The sequence below is a fragment of the Berghia stephanieae genome, chromosome 8, assembly GCF_034508935.2.
Source record: "Berghia stephanieae isolate SIO BIC M18660-M18661 chromosome 8, UCSD_Bste_1.3, whole genome shotgun sequence".
Lineage (NCBI taxonomy): Eukaryota > Metazoa > Mollusca > Gastropoda > Nudibranchia > Aeolidiidae > Berghia > Berghia stephanieae.
In genome coordinates, this window is record NC_088367.1 from 37,185,135 (window position 1) to 37,202,634 (window position 17,500).

Below are 17,500 nucleotides of genomic sequence, written 5' to 3' on the forward strand. Positions count from 1 at the left end.
CATAACCACTTCCTTCAATACATCCCTACTAGACATTACAACTTCCTTCAATAGATCCCTACTAGACATTACCACTTTCTTCAATACATCCCTACTAGACATTACCACTTTCTTCAATACATCCCTTCTAGACATTACCACTTTCTTCAATACATGACTGCCAGACATTACCACTTTCTGAAATACATCCCTACCAGACATAATCACTTTCTTCAATACATCCCTACTAGACATAACCACTTTCTTCAATACATCCCTACTAGACATAACCACTTTCTTCAATACATCCCTACCAGACATAATCACTTTCTTCAATACATCCCTACTAGACATAACCACTTTCTTCAATACATCCCTACTAAAAAAGATAACCACAGCACCACGAAAGAAGGGGTGCAGTAAAGTTAGTAATGTTTTAAAGAAAGGAGAATTTGTATCCCGGTCCTGGAGAATGTCCTACATCACGTGACTGAGGTGCCTAATGGCCGCCGCGCCGTTTATCCGCCATCTTGGATGTCCCCGATGACAAATTGCCCGGCCAATCTTTCACTAGGGCGGACAGGCGGACAGCCACGAGTCTTAATGTGCCTCAACCCCCACCCCTCTACCCACGTTCCCCATCCCTTCCGCCCCGTCATCATCCCGCCATGCCTATTTAAAACGCATTCACGCCTCTTTAAAGATCCGATCTGTTCTGCCTTCTTTGGATGGATGATAGTAAATAGTGCGTGTATAGGAGGGGGGGGGGGGGGTTGGAGCGTGTCGATTGGGGAAGGGGGGAGAAATTACTGGCAGCAAAGTTGTTTTCAAATTTATGTTTTTAATGTGTTTTGAACGTACATAATTAGATTCACACCAAATGGTTGATTCACTGCTTCAATTATGGCCTCTCCCCCCCCCTCTCTCTCTCTCTCTTTCTCTCTCTCTCTCTCTCTCTCTCTCTCTCTCTCTCTCTCTCTCTTTCTCCCTCTCTTTTAAATATTTTGTATCTATCTCGAAATTGGTACTCGTTCATATTTTTGTCTGCGTCACTATTTTATAAACTGATTTTATCTCGTCAAAAGTCATTGATATGTTCCCATCCGCTCCCCCTTTTTTCCGGTTTATATTTGTTTATAGTTTTGATTTGTTTTGTTGGGTTTTTCTTGTTGTTGTTGTTGTTGTTCGGTTTGGGTTTTTCTCTCGTGTTTTTAAAAACTACCCCTCTGCTCCTTCCTTGTTCATATTCTATAGTTATCTCGACCAGTTTAAATCCAATAGATAGATATTACGTCAATACCGCCCCATCAGTCCTGATGGCGTCAATATTCATCACATGAAACTGCAACTATTTTTGGATTGGATACGATTGGATTCTCAACTCAATGAAACGTAAAATCTCCCTCACCCCTTTCCTTCTCTCTCTCTCTCTCTCTCTCTCTCTCTCTCTCTCTCTCTCTCTCTCTCTCTCTCTCTCTCTCTCCCTCCTTCCAGCCCCCTCCCCCATCTCTTTATTCTCACTCCCTCACTCAAATCATTTTCTAATATTAATTTTTTATCTCCTTTTATATTTATGTTGTGCTGGTAGGGCATAAATCGGAACATTCATCCAATAAAGTTTATCAGCATCGATAAAAGAATTAAACGAGGGGAAAAGATAGGGAGAAAAGGAACAAGGAAACAAAAAAAAAAAAAAAAAGAAATAAAAGAAAAGGCAACCAGACCAGACTCACCACTGGAAAAAATGGAGAGGTCATCTGGGGCGAAACGTTAACGGGGATTCGTCAGGTCATCTGGTCAAGTGGTCATCGATACAGAGAATTGATGGATTCCAGTGTCCAGTAGAGTAACAGCCATCAGTGGATGGGCCAAGTGATAACCTTTTAAAGCGTTAGTGGTGACCAGAGTGAGTGAATATCCAGACCCCCCCCCCCACCACACACATTTCTGTAATCCCAGGCTTAGTCCCCGGGCTGACACCGACCTTCAATCCCATTTCAGTCCATTTCATTTGGGAATTTGAAATAAAATCCTGGGGGGGAAACGTTTTGATGCAAGGAAGGCATTTCTTTTAGAAGATTGTGGACGGGGGTGGGGGGGGGGGGGGGGGGGGGGGGGGGGAGGGGGGGTAGATGTTGGAGGTGCGGTTACACTGTGTGTCTAAGTTAGGATATTGATTGAGAGAAGGGACAGATGGGAGGAAGGAGGTGGGGGGGGGGGGGGGGGGGGGGGGGGGGGGGGGGGGGAAGGGAGTAGATGGGGATTTTTGATTTTTCATAATTTTACGAATTGTATTAGACAAATTTCATGGCCAATTACGGGAATGCGAAATTTTTTGGAATATTACGAATTTTTAATTTGCAGTAATGCTTAAATAATAATAATAATAATAATAATAATAATAATAATAATAATAATAATAATAATAATAATAATAATAATAATAATAATAAATAATAATAATATAATGATAATAATAATAATAATAATAATAATAATAATAATAATAATAATAATAATAATAATAATAAAAAATAATATAATAATAATAATAATAATAATAATAATAATAATAATAATAATAATAATAATAATAATAATAATAATAATATTGACAAAAGTAATTATAATGATGATGATGATAATAATAGTAATTACAATAATAAAGCATTTCAACAGCGCATAAGCATGACGATGTATTTTTGAAGTTATCATAAATGTCAAATTGTGGTTGTTCTTACACGATTTCAGAAATTACTAATTTCTTTGTCAAATTAGACTAGAAATCAACATAAAAATGATTAAATTTGAAGTTTTCAATATTGCAGGTCTGAGGTAGGTAGATAGGTAGGTAGGCAGATATGTAATCAGACGAAAATTATTTATGAATGCTTAACACACACTGATAGGTCGGCATAGAAATATAACACGCGCTATCTACACGCGCTCGCCCCCCCCCCCCCCCCCCCCCCCCGGGCAACAGAGAGAGAGAGAGAGAGAGAGAGAGAGAGGGGGGGGGGGGAGAGAGAGAGAGAGAGAGAGAGAGAGAGAGAGAGAGAGAGAGAGAGAGAGAGAGAGATGAGAAAAAGGGTGTGTGAACCATCATTTCCAAGAGTGTTTTCTTCCTCTCACCGTGAGTATTAAACGCACTCTCTCTGGCTCTGAGCAGGTGGGATGATTCTCACGCAGCCTATATACGACTCCCTCCGTCTCTCTCTCTCTCTCTCTCTCTCTCTCTCTCTCTCTCTCTCTCTCTCTCTCTCTCTCTCTCTCTCTCTCTCTCTCTCATCATCATCATCATCATCATCATGCTCTCCCCCCCCTCTCTCTCTTTCTCTTCCCCCTCTCTCTTTCTTTTCCTCTCTCTTCTCTCTCTCTCTCTCTCTCTCTCTCTCTCTCTCTCTCCATATTCCCCTTTCTGTCTATCTATCTATCTATTTATCTATCTATCTATCTATCTATCTATCTATCTATCTATCTATCTATCTATCTATCTATCTATCTTCTCTCTCTCTCTCTCTCTCTCTCTCTCTCTCTCTTTTGACACCTTCCCTCCTCCTAATTCATCTCGGCAGTCAGTTTATGTGTGTGTGTGTGTATGTGTGTGTGTGTGTGTAACTGTATGTATGTGCGTGTTCAACTGTCGCGTGTGTGTGTGTGTGTATTTGTGTGTCTGTCTGTCTGTGTGTGTGTGTTGCTGGATGTAGCAAGTCGGATCTAAGTACTAAATTTTAAAGATTACATTTAGATAGACGTCTACATTTATTATTTTAACCTTTTCTTTCCTAGACTTGCCAACTCTCTCAATTTTATCGGAATATTCCCGAAATGTTATTGTTGTCATTCCGGACTTCCCTAATTTACAGTTATTTTCTCCGATTAAATAAAAAATCATAACCAGTTCAGAAAGATCCTCATCCTCTTCCTCCTCCTCTTCCCCCTTCCTCCTCCTCCTCCTCATCATCATCATCATCATCAACTCACAACCACAATAACTACCATCACTGCCACTACCAGAACCATTGAATATTTGTATTGAAGTATGGGATTCAAACCGCATGCAGTCTTGATTCTTGTCTGTGCTTGCTGTGCTCCACCACCTATGATGTTCCACCCAGTCATGCACCAGTTGGTTTCCATCAATCCCCCCCCCCCCCCCCTCTTCATACCCCACTCGTCACAGTCGCTAATGCATCCCATACATTACTATTCATAAAGTGGCTGGGGGAAAAAAATGATGTCATTTTTTAGAGAGAAAAAATCAAATCCACCCCTTGCCGGAGAAGTATAGAAATGAGAATATCATGATTGTATATAGAACTCCCGTGGCAGGCTGGCACCGAGTCGGATTCCCGACGCACTTCCGTTTCCTTTTCACGGTGTAGCGAGCAGACACAAGCGACATCTGATGGCGGGAAACGAAGGAACGTAACTCTACACGGATTTCCCATTTTACACCCTTTTGTCTTATCCGATTACTTCCCCTGAATGTGTGGATTTTATTTTTTTTGATTTCTTTTTTCGTGGGTGGGTTGAGAAGGGGGGGGGGGGGGGGGGGGGGGGTATTTGTATTTGGTGAAAAACTTTGTTGTTGTTGTTGTTGTTATCTATCCATAGCTTGTCACATCACCTGCCACACCACACTGCTATCCGATATATATATATATATATATATATATATATATATATATATATATATATATATATATATATATATATTATATTATCTTTACGGTATATGATAATGTGGAGAAGAATGATGATGATGATGATGATGATGATGATGATGATGATGATGATGATGATGATATGGTTGATCACGGCTTGATCAATGGACAGATAGAAGGATGAATGGATGGGTAGATGGATGATTGCTGGATTTATTGACGGGTGGATGGATTGATGGGTCGGTGGATTGGTCCATGGTTGATGGTATGAATGGATGAGTCGATGGGTGGTGAGATGAACGGGTGAATAGACGGATAGATGGATGGGTTATGGATTGGTTGGTGAATGTTTTGGTGTACCGTTTGATTTATCAGTTGATGGATGAATGGATAGACAGATGAACGGAATAGTGTGTGTGGAGTGATGGATACTTAGTTGATGGATGAATGGATAGACAGATGAACGGAATAGTGTGTGTGGAGTGATGGATACTTAGTTGATGGACGAATGGATAGACAGATGAACGGAATAGTGTGTGTGGAGTGATGGATACTTGGAGGGAAGGATAATCCAAGGGCTTAATTTTTTATTGTGGATGTCTTAGGAAATGTCGAGAGACGGGATAACGGGGCGGGGGGGGGGGGGGGGGGGGGGGGGGGAGAGAGAGAGAGAGAGAGAGAGAGAGAGAGAGAGAGAGAGAGAGAGAGAGCACTCTAGAAAGAGATAAGGGCGGGGGGGGGGGCGAGAGAGAGAGAGAGAGAGAGAGAGAGAAAGAGAGAGAGAGTGAGAGAGAAAGAGCACTCTAGAAAGAAATAAGGGCGATGGGGGGAGGGGGGGGGGGCGAGAGAGAGAGAGAGATAGCCCTCTAGAGAGAAATAAGGGCGGGGGGTGGGGGGTGGGGGGGGACTTCACGGGTGAATGGTCATATTATTATGAAATTGATAAAAACGTAAGGGCTTACAGGACGCGGGGAATGTCATTGTTTTGTTTTTGTTTTTATTTGTTGAATTATTGAATTGTGTTTGTTATCCGTCATCTCGAAGGCTATTCACTGTTCGTTCACGGTTCATTGCTCCTGCCAGTTCTTGTTGTTTTGTCCTGTATAGAGGAGAGATGGAAACACCTCAGGGGTTAACAATGGATAACGGATTATTTCACCCTATTTTGTTTTTGTTTGTCGACTTCACGCCTACCCCCCCCCCCCCCCTTTTTTTTTTTTTTTTTGCAGTTGTTTTTTCAAAATTTCTCATAAAGGAAGAGAGAGAGAGAGAGAGAGAGAGAGAGAGAGAGAGAGAGAGAGAGAGAGGGAGAGAGAGAGAGACAGACAGACAGACAGACCACGCTCTAACATTGTAACGGGAAGTTTAGGTAAGTTTAGGTTCCAACCACAGCTTTCTTCAATACATGCCTACCGGACAAAATTGTGGGTCCTCCAGGTTTTGAACATCGTTCAATGTCTTTTTTTTCTTTGACACGGATGATGTAAAAAGACTGCGTTTTGCAATTTAACAGTATCATTTTTTTTTTCGTCACTGTATCAGTACATAGTATAGATATATACGCCCCTGCCCCCCCCCCTGGATCCGGCTTGTCGGCATGTACTCAATGTGATCGTGGCTCTTTACTAAATTATTTTTAGTGGTTGAGGTTGATAGCACCCATGATTAGATCTCTTCATACTCCATCTCCCATACCATCCAACCTTTTATCACCCATCCCATATCTGCTCTTCCCCCCACCCACCTCCTTAAAAAAAAAAAAAACAAAAAAAAAACACGGATACGGCTTTCTGACGTTGTCTTGAAATTAGACTTGTTAACGGTAGACCCTGACTGGGATGATTCTCCTTCCCTCTTTCTTCCCACCATGAGCTGCAACCCTTTTCTGGTAACATCAAGAGATGAAGTGAGTAGGAAAGTGCCAGAAGACAATAGAGAATAAAAAGTGTTTGAACCCGCGACCTTACTGGTACAACTCCGCCTGGCCGGTGAGAGCGTGACTCTACCGTATGAGCTATCCACGATCCCAAAAAAGATCGTCTCTATCTCAGGTCATTATTAGAGCTCTCTCTCTCTCACCGGCTACTTGAGATCGCGGGTCTAACCCACACAACCTCCGCGAAGTTAGTTGGCCAGCAATTAAGCTTAATAGGCAATATTCTCAACACAAACATATAACATAGAAACAATTGAGAGATTGAGTATGCTTTGGGGTGAATTTTTAATTCAGAAAAGTGAATGGAGCAGGCACATATGTTGGTAACAACAACCCTTTTCTGGTGTACTATCACAGCTAATGTAAACGTGTATTTATTTAGCCTGTCCTTCGACCCTTCTTTACAACTTGTAGAATTAATTACACCAGCAGACGGGCGGATTGCCGGGGAGGATAAACAACAAAAGACTGCTGATGTTTTTGAGTAAAGGATCTTCAGTTGTGGATGGTGGTAGGAGTTTTCGAGTTTTCGTCGTTAAAGATAATGGTTCTTTGTGAAGGTGACAGTCCTGATTAAAGCGTGTCAACTCCTCCCCCACCCCCACCTTACCCCACTCAACCCCCCAATTTTCTTTATTCATTCATTTAGATCTAGAGACTGGACAATAACCGCCCTTACCGAATGCCATTTCTGTCCACAGACTTGTGTCCAGACGATGCACCGTGGTCACTTTCACCTCTGACCATCATACAATCCTGGTAGCGGACAAATCCGGCGACGTCTTCTCATTCCCCACAACTGCCACTCCGACCGCGTCTTCATCTACGCCATCGTCATCATCAACGACATTAAAGTCGTCACACAAGGGTGTCAAGACTTGTAATGAAGAAGGCGGTGTTTCCATAGAAACGGATAATGGTGATGGTGGCGATAATAATGGTGATACTGATGGTGGAACTCTTGTTCTAGGACACCTTTCCATGTTGCTGGATATGGTAAGCATATCTAAGTAGTCTTAGAATCATGTATATAGCGTTTAATCCATCCATCGGCACCAAACACCTTACAAATACTTACACATACACACACTTACTCAAACAGAATTTCCCATTTACAGCAACAACAACAAAAATGATTTGTAGAAATTGCTCTTCAAAAACAGTCTTCCTTAAAAAAAAACAAAAAAACTCAGTCCAGTTAGCTGCATGGTTTTTTATCGCCCACAGAAGTATAATTTTTGAATTTGGAAGTGGCTGGAGTAACAATAATCTAGTTTAGAAAAAATAAAGGCTGGGGCTAATTTCTTTGTTTCTGCCTCGGAAATTAATGGTCTAATATGAAATATTTTTCTCAGGTAATAAAAATCAGCCCTTTTGTATATTGCACTTATCTGAAACTCAATAGTCAAGAATTGTTCCTAGATATCTAACTTTTTTAACAGGACTAATTAAATTACAAACTCAAATTTACGACAAGATATGCCATTAATTGATGTTGTTCTTTCTTCCTACAAGCGTAATATTTTGGGTATTTTTTTCATTTGATTGGGAAGTGGTTTCGTGGTATGGCCTACTGGGGGAATGATTAAGCATTGTAAAATGTATCTAGCCAGGTGAAACTTATGGCAACACATTGCACGATAATAATAATTCCCTTTATTCATCCCATAGGGGAAATTTGTCTTTAGGTTCTATTCCAAGGGAAGACTGGAATAATCCAGACGTCAGCCGCAGTGCAGTGCCGCAAATTGAGCTAAGGCGAGGTGACTTTCTCAAGGCCACACAGCGCAGCGGTGGGTGATCGAACTCGGTACCTTTCGGGTACAAAGCAAAGACTGTACCGCTGAGCCACGCTGTCTCCTTGAATGTGAATATTCATTGATTTATGTAGTATTGCTATGAACTTTAATTCCGGTCCCATCCATCCCCAGATCCTGATTGATGACGATCGCTATGTGGTGACAGCAGACAGGGACGAGAAAATTCGGATCAGTCATTACCCAGATTCCTATAACATCCACACCTATTGTCTGGGGCATACAGCGTAAGAAACTAAATGTAGACACAGATACAAACACAGTCGCAATGAGATTACCTTGTTGATGATCAGTTTAAACAGAGTGTTGGTTTAGAGCATAAGCATTTATATAATGCAATATCCACTAAACTTGCTCAAAGCGTTTTACAAAAGATTCCCAGCCTACAGCAACACGTAATATGTAGGATGAGACATGACGTCTGCTAGACGATGTTACAATTTTGTCCGACAGAGACAATGTTGTTAATGGCGAGTTCTGATTTTACACCTGAGTGCAAGGAGAGACTGTGACTAAAATGCTTTTCCAAGGACTCAACAATGCACCTCTCAGAGCAGGATTCAAACCCTGGCAAGTATAGTCTGAAGGCGAGTGTCATGCCACAAGACAATATAGCCATTTATCATGATCTAATAATGTTTTGTCAAGGTGCAGAAAGATTGATCCATTGTCATTCTCTCTACTTCATTTGTTATGTTCTACATTTTCCCTCCTACTTAATCATACCCAATGAAAGCTTCTCACAAGAGTTTCATTTGGGTTTTGGATTTCTTTCGTTATTCATCTGCTAGAGATATTGGACTGGTCTGGCGTTTCCACAAAACCTAGCAGTACTTCAACTTTAACTGCACAAGTCTTTGACGTTACAGCCTATGTGACAGTTATTTTTACCAAATCTGAGTATCTCTCTGTATTGTAGATGTGCCACTATGATAAATCAGTCAATTAATCAATCAATCAATCAGTCCATACAATCAATCAATCAATCAAATCCTAGCATATTTGACACTGATATTGGATATTTTGTTTTTGTCTGACAATATTTTCCTCTCCATGTGTTACCCACACCAGGTTTGTCATCTCGTTGACCTCGCATAATGACAAGAAGATTTTATTCTCTGGAGCTGGCGTGAGTTAACTTCTTATGTATTTATTTATTTATTTATTTGTGGGTTGAGGTGGGGGGAACAGGGACAAAATATTGCATTTTTGTCAAGCCCTCATTACAAAACCAAAAAAAAAAATATTTTGGTTTAAACATGAGGTTAAAAGTATTGATACATTATCAGGTAATCAATTTTACTCGTGAAATGGAAGACTGTGCTGGATTACACTACACACTACACACATTTCTAATTCTTGAGGTTGGCATGTCTGCACCACTTCAATCTGGTGTTGATACCAACAATAGAATTTTTAATTTAAAAAGATCGGAATTATAAAATCTTGATTGTTTTTTTTGTTTTTTTTGTTTGTTTTTTTGTTTGTTTTTTTTTTTTTGTTTTTTATTTTGTAAATGTTTACACTTTATAAAAGCATATTTTTGACTTCTCTCAAATTCTGGATTTAGCCTCAAAATGAAATGTTCACCCTCTTGTTGACATAATAAATACAAGATTGGGCTCATTGGTCGTTTATCATTTTCTATTGCACCTTTTGATTATTTGATCACGCTGGAAACGCATTTTTAAAATTTTTTTCTTCAAAATACAGTGCAGTAGTTTGGAACCTACCTTGGCCATCGCTCTGTAGCAGAGCTCTCTACCATTATTATTGTTAAAAAGCATTACAATGTAAAAAAATATGTATAATGATATACACAAATAAATGCCTTGATATATGAAAAAAAGGGAAAATAATTCACCAAAAACACTCCAAATCATTCCAGTAATGATATCAATAATGTTTAAACAAATATAGTGATATCACATTTTTATCTTGCTTATGAAAAATGTTGGTTCTTTCCTTGTCTATTGTCTAAAAGAGACAATTTATTTCAAGTATTATGCTACTAGTTTTGTCCTCAGGCACAACATTCTTAAAAAGAATAATTCTTATTGACCATGGTTTAAATAAAAAGTTGTCCGTGCATCATTTCGTCTCGTTACTTGTTTGTCTTTAACAGGATGTGTGTCTGGGTATGTGGAATTACAACGGAGATATCCTGGACTTCCGGAATTGTCTAGAAGATTTCCCACGACTCAAAGGGGATAAAACTTCAGGTACAAAGTGAATAGGACATACTGCTTGACATGTCTTCGCTTCTTGGGCAATTTTTTTGTCCAGGCGAGAGCGGTATATCCCAATTTGTAAATTAGAATCATCCTAAAAAGCCAATGGCCCATAGAGTTGGTTTATCTTAGTTTCTATTCTATAGCATTTATGATAACAATGATACTACTACTACTACTACTACTACTACTACTACTACTACTACTACTACTACTACTACTACTACTACTACTACTACTACTACTACCACTACTACTACTTACTAACTACTACTTACTACTACTACTACTAACTACTACTACTACTACTTACTACTATACTTACTACTACTACTTACTACTACTACTACTACTACTACTACTACTACTACTACTACTACTTACTACTACTACTACTACTAACTACTACTACTATACTAATACTACTACGACTACTACTTACTACTACATACTACTACTATACTCTACTACTACTACTACTACTTACTACTACTACTACTACTACTATACTACTACTACTACTACTACTACTACTACTACTACTACTACTACTACTACTACTACTCTACTATCTACTACTACTACTACTACTACTACTACTACTATACTTACTACTACTACTACTACTACTATACTACTACTACTACTACTACTACTACTACTACTACTAACTACTACTACTACTACTATACTACTTACTACTACTTACTACTACTACTACTACTACTACTACTACTACTACTACTTACTACTACTACTACTACTACATACTACTACTATACTACTACTACTTACTACTACTACTAACTACTACTACTACTACTATACTACTACTACTACTACTACATACTACTACTACTACTACTATACTACTACTACTACTATACTACTACTACTACTACTACTACTTACTACTACTACTACTACTACTACTACTACTACTACTACTACTACTACTACTACTACTATACTACTACTACTACTACTACTACTACTACTACTACTACTACTACTACTACTACTAACTACTACTATACATATTACTACTATACTACTACATACTATACTATACTACTACTACTACTACTACTACTACATACTTACTACTACTACTACTATACTACTACTACTACTTATACATACTACTACTCTATACTATCTACTATACTAACTACTACTACTACTACTACTACACTACTATACTACTCTACTATACTATAACTACTTATCTTACTACTAATTTCTACTACTACTACTACTACTTCTACTACTACTACTACTACTACTACTACTACTACTACTACTACTACTACTGCTACTACTATTATTTCTGCTACACTACTATTTCAGGTTTATAATGCTCTCCATAAAAGCTCTTAGATAGGATATGGCACCAGAAATTTTAGAATAAAATTCGTATAATTACATCTTTTGGTCTAATTAGGTTTTTTCTTAAAAGTTTGTGAAAACAATGTTAAGGAAATGATTTTTTAATTAAAAAATAATGTAAACTATTCTATGGGTCTGACTCTCATTTGAAATGATTTTGTCTATACTTAATTATCTTTTTTATTGATTTAGGTAAAATCGACGTGTACTTATTTGGAGGTCTGACAACCAAATGATTGTAATGGTTGTAATTGTACTAACACAAAATATTGTCCATCACAACAATAATAAATCTGGCCCATAATTGTGATCGGTTATCAGATCTGCAATTATACACACATAGGGTAAAATAGAACCGAAAACAATAATAATTGAAATCTCTCTTGTCTCCGAATTATATTTTTCTCATTGTATCAATCTGGTGTTATGTCCAAAGAGGGACCAAATGCACATTATATTATTTGCTTTTTAATTATTTTTTTTAGAAAATGCATTTATCCTTCTTCCTCAAGCGTCCAATTCTATTTTAGCATTTGATGCGTCCCTACATCATACCAGATTGAAACTGTGGATCACATATTTTATAGTTTGTTTCTATGCTGGTTGGCATTTCAATTAGTTTCACACCTTTTCTTATGATAGAAATAGATGTGGACGCCAGCAAGGAGGAGAGAGGGGAGAAAGAGGAGGAGGAGATGATGAAAAAAGCTGTCCAACAAATTGTCCTATGCCCTGTGACCAATATCCTGTTTGTATCATTGTACAAGTAAGTCTTCTGGTTTTAGCAGTTCAGCTAAATCAGTTGTAAGAGTTCTTGACTCACATGTAAACAAATCTGGTTCAAATCCATACAGAGAGAGAGAGGGCTTTTTTCCCTGTCTTCACTACTATTACAGAAATCCTTTGATAAATGAGTTAAAGTTAGATCTTGTTGAAAAAAAAATTATATGCAAAACAAAACAGCTTTCCAAAGAAAGTAAGTAATTGTTATTCTCCATGCAATTCTCTCTCTCTCTCTCTCTCTCTCTCTCTCTCTCTCTCTCTCTCTCTCTCTCTCTCTCTCTCTCTCTCTCTCTCTCTCTCTCTCATCCTCTCTTCTCTCGCTCTCTCTCTATATATCTATCTATCTATCTATCTATCTATCTATCTATCTATCTATCTATCTATCTATCTATCTATCTATCTCTCTATTTATCTCTCTCTCTCTCTCTCTCTTTTTCTCTCTCTCCTTTCTTTTTCTCTTTCCCTCGCCTCTATTTTCTCCTTTTTAAAAAAATCCATCATTCTATATCTCTCCTGCAGGTGTCCTCACATCCTGACATACCGCCTTACCTCCCCTCCCCCATCCCCTGACCACCACATTCGCCAACCCCAGTATTCACTGGAGCCAGTGAAGATGTTTACCACCACCACCACCACTGCCACAGCGACATCAGAAAACCACATTGTCAGTCTGTGCATTCGAGGATACACCTTGTGGGTTGTGAGGGAAGCTGGTTGGCCCCAGATGCAGCTGGAAGCTTTCACATTTTGTGTCCAGGGAGAGGAAGTCCTGGTACGTGGATTATTTTCTTTTCTTTCCTTTTGATGGAAATAGATAATAGAAATTAAATTCCAAAGGGGGCATTTTTCATCATTATTTATTCCAAGGGAAGATTGAAATAACCCAGGCATCAGCTGCAGTACAACACCACATAATGAACAAGGTGAGGTGACAGTGCAGCAGGGGGAATTGAATTTGGTACTTTCCCTGGGTACCAAGCAAAGATCATGCCACTGTGCCTCACTGCTTATGATGGCTGTCAGTTGAATGAGTACAAATTTACAAGTCTAACAAAATAAATTGTAGTGGTCTCAAATTGTAGTGTCCTCGTAGTGGTTCTTTAGAATCACAAGGCCCTTGGAGCCAGAGTTTATCTCAGTTTATGTAGCATTAAACAGGCAATAACAGTTGCTTTTTGACCTTTGAACTAGTCTGCCAGATGGAACAGATAAAGTTACCTAAATTTTGCTTAGTCGACAGATGGCCAAATAAAAATATTAATATCAGGACTGCACCTCGGTTTGAAACTGGTCCTTTTTGCTTGTGAGGCAGGTGCTCTGACAATATAAGGTTCTTGAACTTATGCATTTGAAATTCCAACCAAGTTCCCAAAACTGCTGCCCGACCTTGAGAGCCTGCATAGGAAATGAGTTTGAAGTTGAAATGCAGTAATTTTATTATTATTCCCTGCCAATGACCTCATCTAAATTCTTACTTAACACGGCTAAAAGTTTAATTTAGGATTGTATCCTTTAAATGCCTTTGATATGAAGAATACAAAGTGATTTATCAATATTATGATCAATGAATCATTAAACGAATGATTGGTTTTGGAATTTAATGACTTGACATTAAGAATTGTCATTGTATGTGGTCAGGATATTGTGTGGCTGTGAGTCTAGTGTTATGACATTTGCCTTCGGATCTGAAGGTCATGGGTTCGAGTAACAGTCTGAGCCATGCTTAGTTGATTCCTTAGAAAAAGCTCTTTACTCACATTTTCTCACTGTACTCAGGTGTAAAATGAGTGCTTGGCCATAGACACCATTGTCCCTGTCCCAAAAAGTTTAAATATCTCCTAAATGTTACTGTTGGCTAGGGACCCCTTGTAAAGCGCTTTGAGCATGTTTAATGAATTTTGCGATAGAAGCTTGATTTTGATATCATTACACATTAAAATCTATGTGTAGTAAAACCAGATGCTTGATTTTGATATCATTACACATCAAAATCTATGTGTAGTAAAACCAGATGCTTGATGCAGAAAAAAAGATTCTTGACCTGCTATGTTGTTTTGCTTTTTTGCAAAGAATAATAGGGGTGCTTTGTAATATTTTTGGATATAGTAAAATCAGTTTTTCCCTTCTACCAATGGGGTATAGTAAAAATGGAGCCATTGGAATGCTTATGGTCTATTGATTGCCCTTCCTCCTTCAGTCATTTAGAGTCATTAGGCACATGGAGCAGGAATTGAACCCAGTTTCCATAGCGTGAACGGGACAGTAGCAATTGCTTGCTACCCTACAGATTGGATGTAGTCTATAGCATCTCTTTTAAACCCACAACTGCAATGATATAAGCAAGCCCATAATATGCGTTTATGTAAATATTTACAAAAAGGCTAAGTTTCTTCCTCCAGAAAAAATGAATCCAGCCCCCTTCCTTGTGTGACTTGCAATGCTTTACCGTCTCTGTCTTTACACCCTACAAAATGTAAAAGCAGTTAATAAAATGTTAAAGTAACCCAAGTGTACAAAGAGTATAATAAAAATCCCCATAAAACATATTGTATCAAAAGTCTATGAATAAGATAAGATACTTCTTATATTTGAATAAACAAATATGAATAAAACATGATCGATAAAACATAAAATGAGTTTATTATTGTACAGAAAAAATCATAAACAAGTTAATACAAAACAAAATAATTAAGTAAATAAATCTTATCTTTTTTTGTTTTTAAATCAACAACAATGAGGTCAATATCCCTATGCCTATGTTTAATGTGTATGTATATATAAGAAGAAGATAAAACTAAACTGGCAAAGTGACGACAAACATTGGATGTCTCTCATTCCTGAGGTGAAAAAAAAACAAAGCAACAACAACAACAACAACAACAACAACAACAAAAGCCAATGAATACACTCGTGTTTCTGTTTCAGACTAATTGTATAGAAAAGGGGGGAGACGGAGAGACATGCCTGGTTCTAGATGCTGTGTCCAATCTGGCTGATACTTTACTTAAAGGTAGGATAGTCTTTGCAATAGAATGAGATGTGAAAGTCATCATCATCATCATCGTCGTCGTCGTCGTCATCATCATCAACATCATCATCATCATCATCATCATCATCACCATCATCATTATCATCATCATCATTTTTATTATTATTATTATTATTATTATTATTATTATTATTATTATTATTATTATTATTATTAGCATTATTTTTATTATTATTATTATTATTGTTATTATTATTATTATTATTATTATTATTATTATTATTATTATTATTATTATTATTATTATTATTATTATTATTATTATTATTATTATTATTATTATTAGTATAACTATTATCATTGTTGTTGCTGTTGTTATTTATTATTACAAACAGTAAATATGTATTTCGTTTCATTTTTGCCAGCCCCTCCATCATGGCAGGACGGAATTCCGACTTTGTGGAAATCTCACACGGACGGATACATCCAAGACTACATGGAACGGAAGAGGCAGAGGGTGGAGGGAGAGGGAGGGGGGAAAGGGGAGAGGTGGGGGAATAAGAAACGAAAAGGAAAAAAATGGGAGAAAAAAAAGAGTGGGGATAAAGAATTGGAGATGACGTCAACGACAACAACAAGCTGATAAAGGTTGATGTGTCTATTGTTATAAATGCTTATATGATTTGAATTTATAGAATAAAACTATTTGACCTACAAATAAATGGCATTTAGTTTTTTGACTATCTTGACTTTACCCTCTTGATCACTTTGAGAGGACATTTTGAATGCTAAGTAGCTAGAAGCCATGGACTATAAGAAGTATTGAACAAACATGGATAGTACCTGTTTGTAAACCTATCAAAATATTTATCATGGAACATGTTGACCAGACCAGACTTCAGTCAACAACAAATTCTGTTATAACAGGAATACTTTATGAGGAATACAAAAAAGATGGAGGAAAAGTTCTCTATACGTTTTGTTCTAATTAATGTTGACCGTTTGGCTGGCTGGGTGCCTTTTTATGATCTCCTATTAGTGGACAGGGAGGCACTTACCGTGTCCTATATCTGTTTTCTAACACGTTTTCTGTCTTTGTCTTGGTTTTGACCTAGTCCTGGCTGGGAGATAAACAGTCAAATGTATAAAGTTTTGGGAGATTTTTTTGTCTAGTAAATAATCTCTCTGTTATGCATTGTGCTATTTTGTGTTCTACATATATAATGATTTGTAAACATTTGATTGTGTTTCTCTTTTTTGAGGACCTGTGCTAGTTTCAGGATGAGACTTTAAGGTGCTCTTGGAATCTATGTCTGCTCACTATTTGAACCAATTCTCCTTTGTTTTACTTTTTCTTGATTTTGTCCATCCCATTTCTTCCTTTTTACTTGCGCTGAAATGACCTTCATGTGTTGTAAGCTCCATAAAATCCTTAAAAACGTTTCGGAGCCTGAAGTGTTCAGTGTTTAGTATTTTGACACAAGTGGTCATCTCCATGTCGATGTCTGAACGTTGCTCTAGCAATTTCAATTTAGAGCAATCTGGTTACACCTGTGGATTCATGCACAACCTAACCAACTTTTTGTTACTGTCGAACTGGAACACTTTTACAGTTTTGAGTGTTTCAATTAAAGTGGGTTTATTTCCTATGATTTTATTGCCTGGTTTTGATTGCATTTCACTCATTTTCTTCTCTACACTATTACTCA

At 37.8% G+C, this 17,500-nt stretch overlaps 1 protein-coding gene across 2 annotated transcripts in view; it reads left to right on the plus strand.

The window, feature by feature from the left end:
• Positions 1-16,513, plus strand: part of LOC144978595 (uncharacterized) — a 57,471-nt gene extending 40,958 nt beyond the window's left edge. For both annotated transcript variants that reach the window (XM_078924870.1, XM_078924871.1), the window contains 8 exons: positions 7,284-7,578; positions 8,514-8,626; positions 9,471-9,528; positions 10,525-10,621; positions 12,662-12,785; positions 13,322-13,574; positions 15,728-15,812; positions 16,217-16,513. In XM_078924870.1, coding sequence (XP_078780996.1) covers positions 7,284-7,578; positions 8,514-8,626; positions 9,471-9,528; positions 10,525-10,621; positions 12,662-12,785; positions 13,322-13,574; positions 15,728-15,812; positions 16,217-16,434 — 1,243 coding nt within the window. In that variant the 3' untranslated portion in view covers positions 16,435-16,513. The remainder of the gene's footprint in view (positions 1-7,283; positions 7,579-8,513; positions 8,627-9,470; positions 9,529-10,524; positions 10,622-12,661; positions 12,786-13,321; positions 13,575-15,727; positions 15,813-16,216) is intronic.
• The last annotated feature ends 987 nt before the right edge of the window (positions 16,514-17,500 follow it).